Raw genomic sequence first — 17,962 nt, 5'->3', positions numbered from 1 at the left:
TGATATTACACTTTTGAATACACCGCTCATCGACGATGGAATGCAAAGTTTAAAGTCATAGGCGAAGGCCTGAACACTGCGAACATTAACTTTGTTCGGACATTTCGGATACAGGGCAACGCGCAGTAATACAGCGTAGTATCTAACACGAACGTCACCTTGAAATCGATCTCTTTAGCACGGCATTAACACAGAGAATAGTATAGAGGCGAACGCCATAAGGTTAGAAACCGCAGGAGGAGAACAAAAGAGCACAATAACAAGGCACACAAGCTGTAGATGCAGAATAAGGAAACAACAAAATGAAAAGCGTGTAAAGTCTTAAAACAACAGGTTGACATTTACAACGCACGGAAAATTTCAAAAAAAAAATTCGCAGCACTAAACAAATTTAGGAGAAAGGACATCAAAAATTCCATAAGCTCATGTCACACACATAGGAAGTGGCAAGGAGGATTCAGAAATGCAACGTACATTCAGTGCTGACGAGCATTAGGTGCTCCTGTGACCCCACCGTCCATTTCTTCAACGCCGAGCTCTATCCAGAAGATCGCCTTTCCCTCGGGGAAGAAAGCCTTATTTTTCAGTGAATCATTGTCTATCCTGAATGCGAGGTGAAAGTGTGCCAATGAGCCTTCATCGTGGTCGCAGTAACAACGCTCGTTAAATGAAGTCAACAAAAGATATTCCTCTCCTGTAGGATTCCACACCTTCATGCGCCAAACAGGCGGCAAACACCTAGAGTCCTCAAGTATCCCGTAAAACTTGATTTGCACACTGACATCAGAAGTAGAACCACAGTTTTGCTTCCAGACGGCAAGCGTAAAGTAGGTATCCCTCATGTGCAACACCGTAATCTCAGCAAACTGTTTTCTGTCTCCCTGCCACTGAAGGATTTCGTCACAGTTTTCCAGGATCAGGAAATAAATCACGCTCCCAATTTCTCTAATCCGCGCGGGTGTCGTAGACAGCGCACTGATTAAACGCTGAGTGTTACCGATCCAAGGGTTACAATAAGCAATGACACGGCTGGAATCAGGCGGCGGGGAAGTTTGCCGTAAGTGTTCCAGCGCGCTGAGTGACAGGTAAGTGAAGTGTTCCAACTTTCGAAGTATCAGCGCCTTTTCCGAGCGCAACGACAGCGACGACGACGTGCTGGCTTCGGCCGCCGGATTCGGCTGGTGCGGAACGGTCGATGTAATCACGGCGGCGATTTGAGCCATCTCATCCTTTAAATTCTGCTCGGATGCTCTGAGCTCGCGAGTGATCTTTCCAAAACTGGCTTCCTGGTTTCTGACTTGTTCTGTCAGCTCATTCAACTGACTCTGAATCACTGGCAGCAGCTGGTCGTGGTTCTGAGCTCCCAACATGGCCGTCAGGTCTTTAAGGACAGCGCTGATGCCTTCAAGGGTCAGTGCTGTACATTCCGAGGACGGGTGCTCTGTGATCGCGGAAGAAACACCGGCAGTGCATCCGGTCACGTAGTGCGTTGGCAGGTCATTGTGCTGGACTACCACACCGCATCGCAGATATTCCACGGAGTGAAATGCGCATTCCTTCTCGTAGTGCTCCAGCATACGGTCCATGGTGCCCGTGTACTCGCAGCCGTGCGCTTCGTTCCAGCAATGCACCTTAATAGCAAAACAAAAAAACAAGAAAAAAAACATAAATAAAACACAACACAATTTTTATCAGACATTTTTTTTTTTTTTTTTTACTACAGGCTCGTTGCATCGCTGTCTCTAACATTTACAACGCACATTTGCATGAAGTCAGGTGCTAAGCAACGAATACGCGAGATTCTATGGCTAAGTAAATATTCTAAACACATGAAGGGTTTTACGTGCCAATACCACAATCTCTTTATATGAGGCACGCCGTAGTGGGGTACTCCGGGATAATTTGGACCACCTGGGGTTCTTTTACGCTCTCCTAAACCTAAGTACACGGGTGTTTTCGCATCTCTCCCCGTTCGAAATGCGGCCGCCGTGGCCAGGATAATATGCTCAACATCACCCACCAGTATCTGTCGCTGGCTGGACAATAAGGAGGCATCAAACATGAATATTAGATCAATGTCAAGTCACAATGTCAATAGCTATTCTTACACAAAAAGCAGAATTGGTGACCCCGAATCGAGGAAAAAAAGGACACCATATTTCAACTATTCTTTCAGGTCCTAACTCATCTGCGGCGACAGCAGCATTCTTCTGCACTGGAAACCGCCATCTTGTTTTCACTTTATACCTTGCTTCTCAAGTAAATGCGCATACCCACAGGGCCAAGGTAGCTGTTATACGTTGTCGGTTGTGGAAAACTAAAGTCGGTAGCGGTTGAGGAAAAATGTCTTAAAGGGGCCCTGAACCCCTGCTCGGGCTTGGTGAAATAACATAGTCCGCGGTTAGAATACGCTGCTGTGAATATCTCAGCCAAGTTTTGTTATCGTACGTGGTGCGTGGAACTCGCAAGCGGAGTGCGAAGTCACCTTTCTCTCAAACGCTCTCTTTTCAATAGAAGCAATGATGCTCGCTCCTTTCTGGAGGCTTTATTTCGTAATAAAGCGCATTCCAATACGCGTCTTCTATATCTAGCTGCGCTCGGCTACGTAGCGTAGATATCGCGGCCGCCGCGGGGTGCCGCCACCAGTCCACTGGCGAAGGGCACTGCGGATCGCTGAAGACAACCGCGTTCGGCTTACGCGTAGCGTGTCGTAGGCACCAAAACCGGTAGTCGTGGCGTCTATATTATCATCCAAAATGAAACTTGAAATGCGCGCCACGGTGGCATTTAGAAGGCGGAGCGGTGTCGGCAGGCCCCACTCAGCCGTAATCTTTGCAATGCAAGGCATTGAAGAAGTAACAGGAGCACAGCGGCGGCTGTGTTTGATTGTCAATAACTCTGCTTCTGCTGAACAAAATAAAGTATAAAGTACTTCTTGCGGCAAAGTAATCCTGAAATAGCCTATTTCAGATTCAAATACGTTCTGCACTTTGATAAAAAGTGGTTCAGGGTGCCTTTAAACTAAGAACTTGAAGAAAATGCATAGTCGGAAGCAACGCAATCGTTTATAAGGGTGATCAGTGAAATTGTCTTTGTGATGTACCCAATTTCTTTTCTGATGTTTCAGTGCGAAGTTAAAGAGAACGAGTGTAATGTTGAGTGATTACTTGTCATTAAATGAGGAGGACTAGTTTCTCTTTGAATTTTGCGTCAAAACGACATTATGTTTTCTCTAATTACTTTCTCTTGGACTGTCACACTAATAAATGAGTAAATGTCGAGCATCAACAGAATATTTCACAGGAACCAAGTTTCGTGTTGTTCTATGGTGTTAGTCTTGACAGACAATAAAAAAGAACATTTAGTCCCGGTAAATTGGTAGATACGCTTCGGCATCACTAAAACGGGCACTCTTACCGTTAGGCATACAGATGTGAATGCTAATGTAAGATTCTAATGCTAATGTAAGATTCTTACATTAATGCTAATGTAAGATTCCCCCCCCCCCCCTCCTTCGAAAAAAGAACCCCAGAAAGTGTTTATTTCTCCTCGCTTTCAAGGTGTTCGATTTCTTAGTAAGTAATTTATAACCGACGCACTCTGCTTCTTCGAATGCCTCTTGATCCAATGGACAGTGCCCAACGCCGCCTTCGAAACTGGCTATGTGGCAAGATTGGCACAGAGCGTGCGAGCATGGCAACAGTATCGTCTGCTTTGGGACCGTGTGGCAGAGGCCGCACAGACGTGAATTCGGCACCTCGTCCACGAGCCGCGTCGCTCACCAGTTGACGCCGGCGACGACGTGGTCGCGAAAACGGTGCACCCGTGCTCGTCCAGGATCCGGCATGGCGGTGCGTTGCGGCACGAATCCTACGCTCGCACAACAGCGCAGTGGCATTTTCGCCAAACCTATCGATGCTGAGTGGTCTCATACACTTTAGCTGACGAAGAACACAAGGAGAGTTAAAATGAGCCCTGCACCCACCATCGCGTACAATGCTAAGCACTCTTCGTACTTCGACCTTTGCAACGCGGCAAGGAAGAAGTGCTTTGCTAACGTCGGCGACAGCCGTTCCACATATATTCTACTGATTCTGGATAAGCAGGTCCAAATACATTGGGCTTGCTCCATTATCACGTGTCGCTATTCGAAATGGATAAGCTATTGAGACAGGACGAGAAAACGACTGATATCTTATCGTCAGCGAGCATATTGCACGTGGTGAAGAAAGCTTCCACATGTAAACTGATATCAGTGAAAGAAGGCAAATGTACGTATTTAAATGAAGAAGGCAGACGTCCTTATAATAGAAGAGAAACATCTTAGAAGTTTGGCTCGAGCGAGGTTTAGCATAGCGCTTCAACTCCTCGGACGGTGTTCTCACTACACGCGGTTAAAATGCATTGGGGGGAAGCACAAGGAACAGCGCCCTGGCAGGTACCAATTGACGCCGGCGACGACGATCGCGCGATGAAGAGCCCCGCCAGATTGCGTTTCAGGCATCGCACCTTTATTGTGCACAAGATGAGGCCGACGATCAACCGTGAACGTTAGTAAGCGCCCAGTTAATATTACCAGTCAGCTCCCATTTATTCTACTGTGTATGAGAATCATCATCATCATCATCATCATCAACCTATATTTATGTCGAGTGCAGGGCGAAGGCCTCTCCCTGCGTCTTCCAATTACTCCTGTCTTGTGCAAGCTGGTTCCAACATGCGCCTGTAAATTTCCGAACTTCATCACCCTACTTAGTTTTCTGCCGTCTTCGACTGAGCTTCCCTTCTTTTGGTATCCATTCTGTAACTCTAATGGTCCACTGGTTATCCATGCTACGCAACACATAGCCTGCCCAGCTCCATTTTTTCCTCTTATGTCAACTAGAATATCGGCCATCCCCGTCTGCTCTCTGATCCACACCACTCTCTTCCTGTCTTTTAAAGTAAAGCCTACCATTTTTCGTTCCGTCACTCTTTGTGCGGTCCTTAACTTGTTCTCGAGATTCTTTGTTAACCTCCAAGTATCTGCCCCATATGTTAGCACCGGTAGAATGCAATGATTGTACACTTTTCTTTTCAACGACAGTGGTAAGCTCCCAGTCAGGATTTGGCAATGCCTGCCGTATGCACTCCAACCCAATTTTATTCTTCTGTGAATTTCTTTCTCATGATCAGGGTCCCCTGTGAGTAATTGACCTAGATAAAGGTGCTCCTTTACAGACTCTAGAGGCTGACTGGCGATCCTGAATTCTTGTTCCCTTGCCAGGCTATTGAACATTATCTTTCTTTTCTTTGTTTTCTGCATATTCATCTTCAACCCAATTCTTACACTTTCTCGATTAAGGTCCTCAATCATTTCCAGCAATTCATCCCCATTGTTGCTGAATAGAGCAATGTCATCTGCAAACTGAAGGTTGCTGAGATATTAGCCGTATGAATAAAATCAAAAATGAATAAAAGAAAATTTAGTGCGGATGAATTAGTAGATTACAGTTCGGCAAAACTGAAGCGGACAGTATTATTTTTAAGCATGCCGATATGCAGTAACACAACTAATGCTTCAATCTTCATCCTGCCCCCCTCCTCCACACTCCCTTTAAAGAAAAAGGACGAGAGAAATTGTTAATTTCTTCCTCACCTTCAAGGTGTTCGCTTTCCTGGTAGGGAATTGATAACCGAAGCATTCAGCTTCTTCGAATGGCTCTTGATCCAATGGACACTGCCCGACGCTCCTTTCTAAACTGGATGCGTGGCAAGATTGGCACAGAGCGTGGCCGCATGGCAACAGCACCATCCGTTTTGGGATCATGCGGCAGAGGCCACATACACGTGAATTCGGCACTTCGTCGACGAACCGCGTCGGTCGCCAGTTGACGCCGGCGATGACGTGGTCGCGAAAACGGTGCACCCGTCCAGTTCCATGATCCGGCATGGCGGTGTCTTCAGGCGCGAATGCTACGCTCGTTCAAGAGCGCAGTGCTTATTCACCGAGCTTATCGCTATGCCCTTTGTCAAAAGTACAAACAAGGACAGATAAAATGGGCCCTGCGCCCACTATCGCGTACAATGCCGAGAACTTTTCGCACCTTGACCTTTGCAACGCGGCGAGGAACAAGGGCGTCGTTATGTAGGCGCCAGCTGTTCCACATATCTACCGCGGTCTCAACAGCAGCAGTCTCATAGATACGGGGCTTTTTTCATTATCACGTGCCACTGTCCCAATATCTAAAGTGGCTAAGCAATTGAGACAAGACGGGAAAACGAATGATTTCTTATTGTTAGCGCGCATATTGCACGTAGCGAAGAAATCTTCCACATATCTTCCACAGTACCTGCTACAGAAAACACCGTCATCGCAAACGTTTTTCGTCTCGGCACGTTACGGTGTGTAAAGATCATATTTGAGGCCGAATCTCTCCCAAGACATGTAAAAGTGGGCCACTTCCGACACGCAGTTCGGCGCTTTGTACCAAAACCACTACAGTGCTGGAAGTGCATGAAGTTAGGCCATGTGAGTAGTGTGTGCAAAACCACTTCCGTGTTTTCGATGCACGGGGCCGCACACCACTGACACGTGCGAGGCCAGTGTGCTGAAGTGCACAAACTGCAGCGGCCCTCACGATGCATCCTCAAAGGAGTGCCCCTTAATTCGAAAGGAAATGGCAATTTTGAAGAAAATGGTTAGAGACCACTCGTCTCACCGAGAAGCGGCAGCATCTATTAAGCGACGAAGATGACGTCGCCGACGCCGTTCGAGAACCTCCAAAAAGCCTCTGTACCGCGCGAGCCACGTGCATCGCCACCCCCTCTCCCGCCCAGGCCAAACGCAGTCAGCTCTAAGAGCAAAGGAGCTTCGAACAGCACGGCAGCTGACGCTTGGGCTGAACTCCCGAGGCTACCTCACCTACGGAGCGAGAACAGACACCTACAGCAAGGGACACCTCGTCTGTTCCTGATAAATTGACGGACCAGGATCAACAAATTGTTGTCATGCTCAGCTCTCTGGTGAGTGCTATTCGTGTTCTTCTGGACAAGCTACAGACACCAGCAGCTCGAAGTGCGTTGCAAGTGCTGGATGCCATCAATCCGGTTCTCGCAAGCCTTCAGAATTCCACTGCTTGAGAACTTATGGAGCGGAACCATGGCTCGTCGACAACTCAACGATCTTTCCGGGATGATGTCAGAAGCGCCTCCATATTCCAGTGGAATGCGAGAGGCCTGAGGTCACGTATTTCGGATTTCCGGCAGTTCGTGTTTGAAAACCGCTTTCCTGTGCTGGTCATCTGTGAACTGAATTTATCAACTACCTTAACCCTTTGTGAGGCGCTATTTTTTCATTACATTTTTTCGCTTAAAACCTGCGGAACGACACTCAGGATGACTTAAGAAATTGTTTGACACAATTTTTAATATATTCTGCCCAGCAGTTCTCGTAAAAAAAAGTGGTACGTATATGTACCACTGTCTTTATTACAGGGTTTGAAAAGTGGCACACATTTGTACCACTGTCCTCTGGCGGCATCAATAACAAAAGAAGGTGTAACTGACATAATATATGCAAATAAATTGTGCTCTTCACTTGCGAAATGGTCCGAAGCATTCAATGCGAAAAAAGACGCGTAAAAAAGAACTTGCGCACGTTCTTATTTCTTGCTTTTCAGGGCTGCTGTCACGCCATACAGGGTGCCGCATAATTGCAAGTAAAGCTTCTGGACATGGGATATCATAGTGGTACTCGTTATTACAGTGCGCTTGTGGAATTGACTACACATGCGCGCATGACAAAATTGGCTATAACCCGCGATAGTAAGTGGCCCCTTCCAACACTGTACACGCTTCATCGCATAACACTTCTGTACGACTGCGAAGCGAACTGAGTGCGCTGCAGTGTGATGTTCTCACATGTTTCTTGTCGAGATAACGATAACCCACCGAACCGGGCCCGCGTGATCGGGGGGGGGGGGGGGGGGGGGGGGGGGGCGGTGTAAGCAATCGGGAGTCTCCCGGATGATTGGGGAGAGTTGGCAAGCATGTAAGCTCAGCCTGAGCGACGTGATCGGTGCGATAGCCGCCCGGTGAGGCCTCACAAATCAAGCCTGAGAAACGTTCGTTGAAAACACTGACTAAATAGGGGAACAAAAATGTATGTTTATGGTTTCAGAAGAATCGCGATGGTTCACTTAGTAAGCCTGTACAATACAACAGTTACCAGGCATGTTTAACAAGCGTTCTCAAGAGTTTCCTTGAAGCCACAACAGCGGGTAGTGAATATTCAACAAGGCACTTCGAAAAAGAGACTCAGGATGCGCGCGACATGTAGTGCAAAAAAAAAAAAACACAAAACAAGCTTCTAAAATACTTCAGTAGATGGCAGCACTAGTAATAGTGGTGCCAATTCAAACCGTATATTTGTTATAGGCGTTTGAATCAAGGTAAAAAAGTGGTACACCACTGTCCCAGAAAGGGTTAAGACTATCAGGATATGAACCTTTCGTTTCAACCACTTGTGCCCCAGTAGTAAGGTTCTGCTTTACATTAGCAAGGACCCTGTCATGTATATAGAGTAGTTTTACGTATTTTGCCCAGCCCGTACCTCCACACGACGATAACCAATACGTCTGTGTCACTGTGAAAAAGAAGAGGCTGTCTTTTACACTCATTCCCGTCTACCTTTCCCCAACAAGACAATTCGATAGCAAAAGACTAAAAGATCTTATGGCTGCGACTCACGGTCCTTGGATAATAACAGGGGACTTCAACGCTCACCACCAGATATGGGGAAGCTCAAGGATATTTAAATTCATGGGGCAGGTCACTCATATCCTTTGCGTTAGGCCACAACCTGCGTCTTCTAAATGACAGAAGCCCGACATTTCTGCGAGGAACAAAGTACAGCAGCTGCCTAGACTTAACACTGGTGTCACGTTGCCTAACTTCGAGAGTGCAGTGGTTCACTGATATCTAAACCCATGGAAGTGATCATATTCCGACCTATGTGAGAATCGATGGACTAGAAGCTACATTACCGATTATATCTCGCCAACTTGACCGGTCAGTCTTTGAAGATCTTGTGGAAGACACATGCAAGAAACCAATCGCATGCAGGCTAGAAGACATCATTGCAGACGCAATGCAAGATTGTACGCGTGGCTTCACACATTTATCAAAGCGTACAGAGTCTGACATTGAATTGGAAAGACTTCGTGCACTACGTCGTCGAGCTGAAAGGAGGTACAGGCGCCGAAGTCAATTCTTGCCCTCAGATTAGCTCGGCGAATGCAAAAGAAGATACAGCGCCAGATGGATAAGCTAGAAGATCAAAGATGGAAATGCTTTTGTGAGTCACTGGACCCCCGCAAGCCACTGTCCCGTGTGTGGCGTACCCTAAGGGGTCTTCGTTCACGTCCCCAGCAACGACACCCTTTTAACGCCCTTGCTCTCTATCAAAACCGCCGTGAGATAGACGTTGCAGAAGAGTTTTGTGCGAAAGTCGCCGGCGGAACATTTCTACTCCCTGACATGGTTTTAGGCGACATTCCTAGTCCACGAGATACAAGTATGGACGCTCCATTTTCTATGGAAGAGTTAGAGGCTGCTATGTCGCTATGTAGGTGTTCGTCTTCGCCAGGGCCCGACGGAATCACATATAATGCTCTGCGCCACCTACGTCGAGAAGCGCGACGAGAACTGCTCAACCTCTTTAATATATCATGGCATGATGGCGTCGTTCCAAAGGAATGGAAACGCGGCCACTTGGTACCGCTGCTAAAAGCAGGAAAGTCACCGCTACAACTGGCATCATATCGGCCTATAGCACTCGCCAGCTGCGTCGGAAAGCTCATGGAGCGCATGATCCTCTTGCGTCTCGAATGGTACCTTGAACATCACAATATTTACCCTGACTTTATGGCGGGATTTCGACGAGACCGTTCGTCGATTGACAATGTCATCGATCTAGTGTCATCTGTTGAGCAGCAAAAGTCTTGGAAACGATTATCAGTAGCAATCTTTCTTGAGGTGAAAGGCGCCTACGACAACGTTTCTCATCAATCCATCCTAGATGCACTTTTGACATTGGAACTAAAAGGGCGAGTATTTCGATGGATCCAAAGCTATTTGACACAAAGGTCCTTTTTTGTACGCACGGAAGATGGTTCGACTACTCACCACTACACATGCCGTGGCGTTCCTCAAGGCGGTGTTCTAAGCCCTATTCTTTTGAACCTCACACTTCTTGGGCTGGCCGATTCCCTACCGGAAACTGAGTGTCTCCATCTACGCCGACGACATCTGCATCTGGGCATCAGCGGTGACTCGCCCGCAGATTCGTGCAAGGCTACAGAAGGCAGCAACACAGGCATCTGGCTATCTTTGTACACAAGGCCTAACCATCTGAAATTAAAAATGTGCGTTAGTCGCTTTTGCGCGAAAAGCGATGTCTGGTTATCCAGTGTGCATCAATGGCCAGCGTATCTCCTACAAGAGAAATCATCGGTTTTTGGGTGTCTTTGTTGACCGAGACCTCTCCTGGAGCCCTCAGCTTGCCCACTTGAAGAAGAAGCTCACATCTTTAGTTAACGTTTTCAAATTCATCGCCGGTAAAACGTGGGGATCATCAGTCGGCTCCATGCTACAGTTGTACCGAGCACTTTTTATCGGCTACCTACGCTATAGCTCTCCCGTGCTTACTAAAACATGCAAATCCAAGCTTCAAGCCCTTCAGAGCGTGCAAGCACAGGAATTACGTGTTTGCCTCGACCTTCCGCGGAGCCCCTCAACAGCAGGAACAGTTATCATGGCTCAAGACCATCCGATCACGACTTGCATGACAATCGACACGCTTAGGGCCCATATTCGCCACGTTTCACGGATGCAATCAAGCTCTCTTGCCTCCCTGCCAGAACGACGATCACAGGCGTCATTCTCCAACGTGGTCAACATTCATGGTGCCTCCCTACCATCGGGCTTCACATCCTCGACACGTTCACTGTCAGCGTTGTGGTCTTTAAAACAACCTGACGTGCGCCTTTACGTTCCAGGAATAAGAAAAAAGACGGACCTGTCTACCTTGGCCTTGAAGCAAGCAGCTCTCGATTGCTTGCACACTTTCTACTTTGACCGAATCCCCATATATACGGATGGCTCTTCCGCTCAGACCAGCTCCACCGGCGCAGTGGTTATATCACGATCAATGAGCATCACATACGAGACTTGTCACGTGACATCATCGACCGCTTCGGAGCTTGTTGCCCTCCGAGGTGCCATTGATTATATTAACAACCAACCGGCTAATCGGTGGTCAATATTATGTGATTCAAGGGCGCCCCTACAATGTCTTTTGTCAGCTCTTCATCGCGGGTCCTACGAACAACTCGTCTCGGAGATACGAGAAATGCACCACCATACGATCGCAAAAGGACACGACGTCGTGTTTCAGTGGCTGCCGACTCATTGCGGTATCTCCGGCAACAACATCGCCGACGAAGCTGCTAGGAAAGCGCACGAAGGAGCAAATCTTGTTTCTGTGTCTTTATCGAGGACTGACGCAGCCCAACACCTAAGCAAGCTAGCGCACAGAATGACATTGGAGAAGTGGCATTCAACTGAATTCACCCAGCATCGGTTGCATTCTCTCGACCCATCTATACCTGGCTGTTGCCTGGCATCGGCTGTTGCCTGGATTTCCGCGAAGTGAGGAGACAATGCTGTACCGCTTACGCTTGGGTGTTCCATTCACCAATGCTTACACGTGTTTGATTGGAATGGCTGATAGCGCCGAGTGTAATGCCTGCGGTATCGATGACACTATAGAACACCTACTGTGCTACTGCCGATCTTTTCAAAACGAAAGACATGACCTCTGCAACCTTCTCAATAGGCTGGATAGAAGACCATTCAGCTTGAGCAAGATCTTAGGACCATGGCCTCGAATATCACAGTTGCAAAAGGCCACAACAGCGCTGCTGCGATTTTTGAAAAAGACAGGACTGAGTGGCCGTATATGATCCGGACTGATTGATCGTCAGTGATAGAGCGATATCCACAGCGGACTATCTAATCTCTTAATCTCTCTCTCTCCCCTTTTCCTTTCCCCCAGTGTTACGTAGCCAACCGGGCTCAGTCCTGGTTAACCTCCCTGCCGTTCATTAAATCATTTTGGTCCTAACAGTAGCTCCTCAGGATCAAATAAAGTTCGTTGTCCGTCCGTCCGTCCGTCCGTCCGTCCGTCCGTCCGTCCGTCCGTCCGTCCGTCCGTCCGTCCGTCCGTCCGTCCGTCCGTCCGTCCGTCCGTCCGTCCGTCCGTCCGTCCGTCCGTCCGTCCGTCCGTCCGTCCGTCCGTCCGTCCGTCCGTCCGTCCGTCCGTCCGTCCGTCCGTCTGTCCGTCTGTCTGTCTGTCTGTCTGTCTGTCTGTCTGTCTGTCTGTCTGTCTGTCTGTCTGTCTGTCTGTCTGTCTGTCTGTCTGTCTGTCTGTCTGTCCGTCCGTCCGTCCGTCCGTCCGTCCGTCCGTCCGTCCGTCCGTCCGTCCGTCCGTCCGTCCGTCCGTCCGTCCGTCCGTCTGTCTGTCTGTCTGTCTGTCTGTCTGTCTGTCTGTCTGTCTGTCTGTCTATCTGTCTGTCTCTTCAAGAAACAAAAAGATTCATTCATTCATTCATTCATTTCATCTGATTATCTGAGATGTTTCATCTCATTTCATGATTATATCATTTCATCTGTCTGTCTGTCTCTCTCTCTCTTCAAGAAACAAAAAGATTCATTCATTCATTTCATCTGATTATAACAGCATTGCTTATCCTGTACACAATGAATCTTATATTTATTTATTTATTTATTTTCAATACTGCTGCTCTCCTTCGAGAGCGTGGCAGTTGGGCAGTACAATAATTCTTCTGTACAGTGCAAGTCAAACAAAATGCAGGTTATACAAAAACGTTAAATGCAGTGTAAGTTATACAATCTATACAATACTTCGATTTTAAGATCAAACGGAATAGTAATAAGGAAGAAAAGAAAGAAAAAAAACAAAGGACGTGAAGCTTTACGAAAGATGGCCAAGGAAAATAACGATAGCACAGTTATCAAAAGGGGCAAATAATGAAACGGAACCTAAATTTAAGCATTGAACGTTGAAAATCGGTATGACAAACAAATAAACTGTCCTAAATGAGCAGGTTTACTGAAATTTCCTACTGAACAAAGAAATCTGTGCCGATGCCCCTGCATGCATAGGTACTCTTACGCACAGGCAGGTTTTTCTATGAGTGAGATAAATTCAGATAATGATTCGATGTTGGTGATAGAAGCGTCAAGTTGGTTCCATTCTGCTATTGCGAGCGTGATGAAAGATTACATAAACGTGTCATTTTTACATACGTATTCTGTCGTGTAGGTCGAGCCTGGAAAAATGAAATGTATTTGGAGGTATCTATCCCTATAGTTATTTTTTAGCCGTTGAAACAAGAATTTTAAGCGAGCGTGTTTCGCTATTGTGGATAGTGTTCGCAAGCCGGACTGGGTTAAAAGATTTGTTGGCGAGTCTGTACGTTTATAGTTGTTATTGATCAACCTCACAGCTTTTCTTTGTACTGATTCTAGCTTGCTTATGTTAGTCAGTGCATGTCGAAACCAGACTGTGTTAGCGTATTCGAGAACGGGCCTTACAAATGATGTGTAGGTTAGCAGCTTCGTTGAAGTGGTTGCGAGCGCCAGGCTTCGTTTTAAGAACTTAATTTTATATAAACTTAAGTTGCAAACAATTCGCTGTTAAAGCACGATGTCCGAAAAGCTTACAGCGGCCAAATATGTGCTTGATAGCATTAACAGGGCAAGCATGAAATTTCGCGCCAACGCAGCAAATTTCTTATGGAGTTGTCTCTAAGAATGGCATCTGTTATTAGGTCGAACATTTATGAAACGCCGGAAAGACTTAAGTGCCTATAAGTTGTAAACAAAATGCAAGATTCAGTAAACTTCCCCTGCGAAAAAGCCTGCCAAACTGCGCTCAAAGGTAGCTGCAACGGCCCCTTCAATCGCGCTAGGCAGTGAGCCAGCAAACAGTGCCCTACTACTTCCGTAGGGTGGAATAGCTCGGTTACACAGCTTCGCCGTCTTTAATTATTCAGTTGCCAAATTGACATGCTCCTGCTAAGGTTTCGTACTGAGCTTTACCTATATGGTGCGAAAGATGAAAACCGTGACGTGATTTCGTGTCTGCTCGCCACTGCACGTGTAATCGCAAAAGTGGTGTGGAAAAAGTGACACCACTCACCTACCTCGGCAACCGTCTGTAGGTGGCAAGCTGTCGGCGTTCGCTGTGGTTAAAGTGTTTAAAAACCCACGCACACATGCACACTTATACTTGAAGTTGGATGTGCAATACTGAAAACATTCCTGATGTTGCTGCTGCTACCTTTTCAGGGTGTTTGCTTGCCTCGTAGGCCCGCAGACGCACCAGGGCCATACTTCGTCTGATGAGATGCAGGACAATAGTTGGATTGTCAGAACAGATGGTATCGTAATAGCGGACGAAAGCTAAAATGCCCGCGTACACTCGTTTCTGTGCGTGTTATAAACAAGCAGGCGTTAAGGATTAATCCGCACGTCCATATTTTCTGCTTCAGCTGGTTTGGTCGTTACGGTGAGAAATGCCTGCAATAACTGAAAGCGGTAAAATAAAAGAGGACACCCCAAGTTTACCGCAGGACCAGCATGAAGAGCGCCAAGTTCAACTATAAGCCTTACCAAGCAGAGATGGTCAAAACATTGTGAGCATGTATATAGGCTACCGCATTCGTTACCAGGCTGAGAAAAACTCCTGTACATTAGTCCCGTCCGTTGCAACCTGCTTTCTCATAAAGATAAGCAGTGTTTTTTTACGTCTTGTCGGGCCTTTGGGCAGACGTGCCAGTAGAATTACGAAGCTGCCTATACGAAGATGCTGAACGCACGTTCGTCACCATCATCAACTCTATTCTGGTCTAACCGAATGTGGTCTGGTCTGGAATCTATTCTGGTCTAACCGAAGTATCTAAACGACAGATTTCGCGTTCAGGACGTTATTTCCTCCAGCGCCAATTATCTCAGCAACCGAGTTGCTATAACAGTACGTGGTGTGACTGCGTGTGATATTAGACCTTTGGATACACCGTTTATAGACGACGGAGTGCAAAGGGCTTGCCGAAAATTGCGTTTAAAATCATAGGCGAAGGCCTGAGCACTGCGAAGAGTAACTTTGTTCGGGCATTTCTGATACAGGGCAACGCGCAGTAATACAGCGTAGTATGTAACACGAACGTCACCTTGAAATTCATCTCTTTAGCACGGCATTAACACAGGGAATAGTATAGAGGCGAACGCCATAAGGTTAGAAACTGCAGGAGGAGAACAAAAGAGCACAATAACGAGGCACACAAGCTGTAGGTGCAGAATAAGGAAACAACAAATGAAAAGCCTGTAAAGTCTTAAAACAAGAGGTAGACATTTGCAACGCACAGAAAATTTCAAGAAAGAAATTTCGCAGCACTCAATAAATTTAGAAGAAAGGACATCAAAAATTCGCTAAGCTCATGTCACACACATGGGAAGTGGCAAGGAGGATTCAGAAATTCAACGCACATTCAGTGCTGACGAGCATTAGGTGCTCCTGTGACCCCACCGGCACTTTCTTTATCGTCGAGCTCGATCCGGAACATCATCTTTCCCTCTGGGAAGGAATCCTTATTTTTCAGTGAATCACTGTCTATCCTGAATGCGAGGTGAAAGTGTACGAATCCTGGTTGATCCTGCTTGCAGTTACAAGGCTCGTTAAAGGCAGGCAACAAAGAAAATAGCGGTAGTTTAAGATTGACCACCTTCACGCGCCAAACAGGCGGCAAACACCTAGAGTCCTCAAGCATCCCGTAAAACTTGATTTGCAAAATGACATCAAAAGTAGAACCACAGTTTTGCTTCCAGACAGCAAGCGTAAAGTAGGTATCCCTCATGTGCAACACCGCAATCTCAGCAAACTGTTTTGCGTATCCCTGCCACTGAAGCATTTCGTCACAGTTTTCCAGGATCAGGAGATAAATCACCCTCCCATATTTTCTAATCCGCACGGGTGTCGTAGACAGCGCACTGATTAAACGCTGAGTGCGACCGCTCGAAGGGTTACAATAAGCAATGACACGGCTGGAATCAGGATGCGGGGAAGCTTGCCGCAAGTGTTCCAGCGCGCTGAGTGACAGGTAGGTGAAGTGTTCCAACTTTCGAAGTATCATCGCCTTTTCCGAGCGCAACGACAGCGACGACGACGTGCTGGCTTCGGCTGCCGGATTCGGCTGGTGCGGAACGGTCGATGTAATCACGGCGGCGATTTGAGCCATCTCATCCTTTAAATGCTGCTCGGATGCTCCGAGCTCGCGAGTGACCTCAGCCAACATGGCTTCCTGGTTTCTCACCTGTTCTGTAAGCTCATTCAACTGACTCTGAATCACTGGTAGCAGCTGGTCGTGGTTGGGATCCCCCAACATCGCCTTCAAGTCTTCAAGAGCAGCACTCACGTCTTCAATGGTTAGTGCTGTATGCTCCGAGGACGGGTGCTCTGTGATCGCGGAAGAAAGAGCGGCAGTGCATCCGGCCACGTAGTGTGATGGCAGGTCGCTGTGCCGGACTCCCTCACCGCATCGCAAACATTCCACGATGTGAAATGCGCATTCGTTCTCGTAGTGCTCCAGCATACGGTCCATGGTGCCCGTGTACTCGCAGCCGTGCGCTTCGTTCCAGCAATGTACCTTAATAGCAAAACAAACCAAAAACAAGAAAAAACATAAATAAAACACAACTACAATTTTTTATCAGAATTTTTTTTTTTTTTTACTAAATGGCTCGTTGCATCGCTGTCTTAACATTTACGAACGCACATTTGCATGAAGTCAGGTGCTAAGCAACGAATACGCGCGATTCTATGGCTAAGTAAATATTCTAAACACATTATAGGTTTTACGTGCCAATACCACAATCTTTATATGAGGCACGCCGTAGGGAGCTACTCCGGGATAATTTGGACCACCTGGGGTTCTTTACGCGCTCCTAAATCTAAGTACACGGGTGTTTTCGCATCTCTCCCCGTATCGAAATGCTGGCCCGCCGTGGCCAGGATAATATGCTCAACATCACCCAGCCAGTATCTGTCGCTGTCTAAACAATAGGAGGCATCAAACATGAATATTAGATCCATGTCAAGTCACTAATAGCTTCTAAACGAAATAGCCATTCTTACACAAAAAGCAGGCTTGGTGCACCGGAATCGACGAAAAAAGACACCATATTTCAACTATTCCTTCAGGTCCTAACCAGGGCGTAGCCATGTGGCTGGATGGGGCTTCAGCCCATCAGCCACATGGCTGATGGTATAAATACTGGTGAAAATATGGTATTTGGTGAAATAAATACTGGTGAAATAAAATACTGGTGCAAATACTGGTATGGTGTGAAATACTGGTATTTCCAGAGGGCTTCTTCGCGTGTGAGCTGATTGTGGAGATACATATCTGAAGAACCATTTGGAAAGTTGCCCAGTAATGCCTCGTTTTTAAGCCCAGATGTATAAACCAAATTATAGAAAATTGTGGTGGCGAAATTATCACAGAAAGGCTAGATGCAAAAGTAAACATGCAGGCTGCTTCTCGTACTTGCTGACGAAACGACCGTATATTGCTGGAATCGAACGCTTACTGTTTGTCCAAGGTGCCTAAACAAGTATGCCATCGACATCGAAGAAATGTTTTAAAGTTTTAGCACTGGCCAGGCAAGAAGCTGGTGAATTACTACAACGCTCATGGCATGACGGAATTGTTCCTCATCAATGGAAAATAAGTCGGCTTGTAACGTACTAAACCAGGAAAGTCGCCTTTTGACCTGAATCATATCGCCTATTGCCCTGGCAAGTTGCGTAGGAAAAAGTAATGAAACATAATCCTTACAC

The 17,962-nt window shown here is 46.9% G+C and overlaps 4 protein-coding genes and 2 long non-coding RNA genes across 10 annotated transcripts in view; 4 read left to right on the top strand and 2 right to left on the bottom strand.

Moving 5' to 3' along the window:
- Positions 1–5,958, bottom strand: part of LOC119431224 (uncharacterized) — a 36,103-nt gene extending 30,145 nt beyond the window's left edge. The window contains exon 1 of the mRNA XM_049657827.1: positions 5,639–5,958. Coding sequence (XP_049513784.1) covers positions 5,639–5,932 — 294 coding nt within the window. The 5' untranslated portion in view covers positions 5,933–5,958. The remainder of the gene's footprint in view (positions 1–5,638) is intronic.
- The window catches only part of LOC125940978 (uncharacterized), a 47,031-nt gene extending 34,431 nt beyond the window's left edge, over positions 1–12,600 (top strand). The window contains exon 2 of the mRNA XM_049657828.1: positions 9,612–12,600. Coding sequence (XP_049513785.1) covers positions 10,436–11,695 — 1,260 coding nt within the window. The 5' untranslated portion in view covers positions 9,612–10,435 and the 3' untranslated portion in view covers positions 11,696–12,600. The remainder of the gene's footprint in view (positions 1–9,611) is intronic.
- LOC125940983 (uncharacterized) overlaps positions 1–15,747 on the top strand; it is a 43,279-nt gene extending 27,532 nt beyond the window's left edge. The window contains exons 2-3 of the long non-coding RNA XR_007464131.1: positions 334–496; positions 15,635–15,747. This is a non-coding gene — a long non-coding RNA (uncharacterized LOC125940983). The remainder of the gene's footprint in view (positions 1–333; positions 497–15,634) is intronic.
- LOC119431222 (TNF receptor-associated factor 3) overlaps positions 1–17,962 on the top strand; it is a 276,207-nt gene that overhangs the window by 52,360 nt on the left and 205,885 nt on the right. The window lies entirely within an intron of this gene.
- Positions 71–16,804, bottom strand: LOC125940979 (uncharacterized). The gene is made up of 2 exons (XM_049657832.1): positions 15,849–16,804; positions 71–710 (listed from the first exon to the last, which is right to left on the bottom strand). The coding sequence occupies exons 1-2, from the start codon at positions 16,722–16,724 to the stop codon at positions 477–479; spliced, it is 1,110 nt and encodes a 369-aa protein (XP_049513789.1). The 5' UTR covers positions 16,725–16,804; the 3' UTR covers positions 71–476.
- LOC125940985 (uncharacterized) lies at positions 13,014–15,354 on the top strand. Its single transcript, XR_007464136.1, has 3 exons — positions 13,014–13,123; positions 13,170–14,985; positions 15,023–15,354. It is a non-coding gene; the product is annotated as an uncharacterized LOC125940985 (long non-coding RNA).

This window comes from Dermacentor silvarum, chromosome 10, assembly GCF_013339745.2.
Source record: "Dermacentor silvarum isolate Dsil-2018 chromosome 10, BIME_Dsil_1.4, whole genome shotgun sequence".
Classification (NCBI taxonomy): domain Eukaryota; kingdom Metazoa; phylum Arthropoda; class Arachnida; order Ixodida; family Ixodidae; genus Dermacentor; species Dermacentor silvarum.
The sequence above is the reverse complement of the archived record's forward strand: the minus strand, read 5'-3'. Positions and strand labels throughout refer to the sequence as shown.

Excerpts from the sequence above, each read along its gene's own strand:
- LOC125940979 (XM_049657832.1), bottom strand. The coding sequence starts at position 16,724 with ATGGACCGTATGCTGGAGCACTACGAGAACGAATGCGCATTTCACATC. Across the intron at positions 711-15,848 it reads CGCCTGTTTGGCGCGTGAAG|GTGTGGAATCCTACAGGAGA; the intron begins GTGGTCAATCTT and ends TGGCGCATGAAG.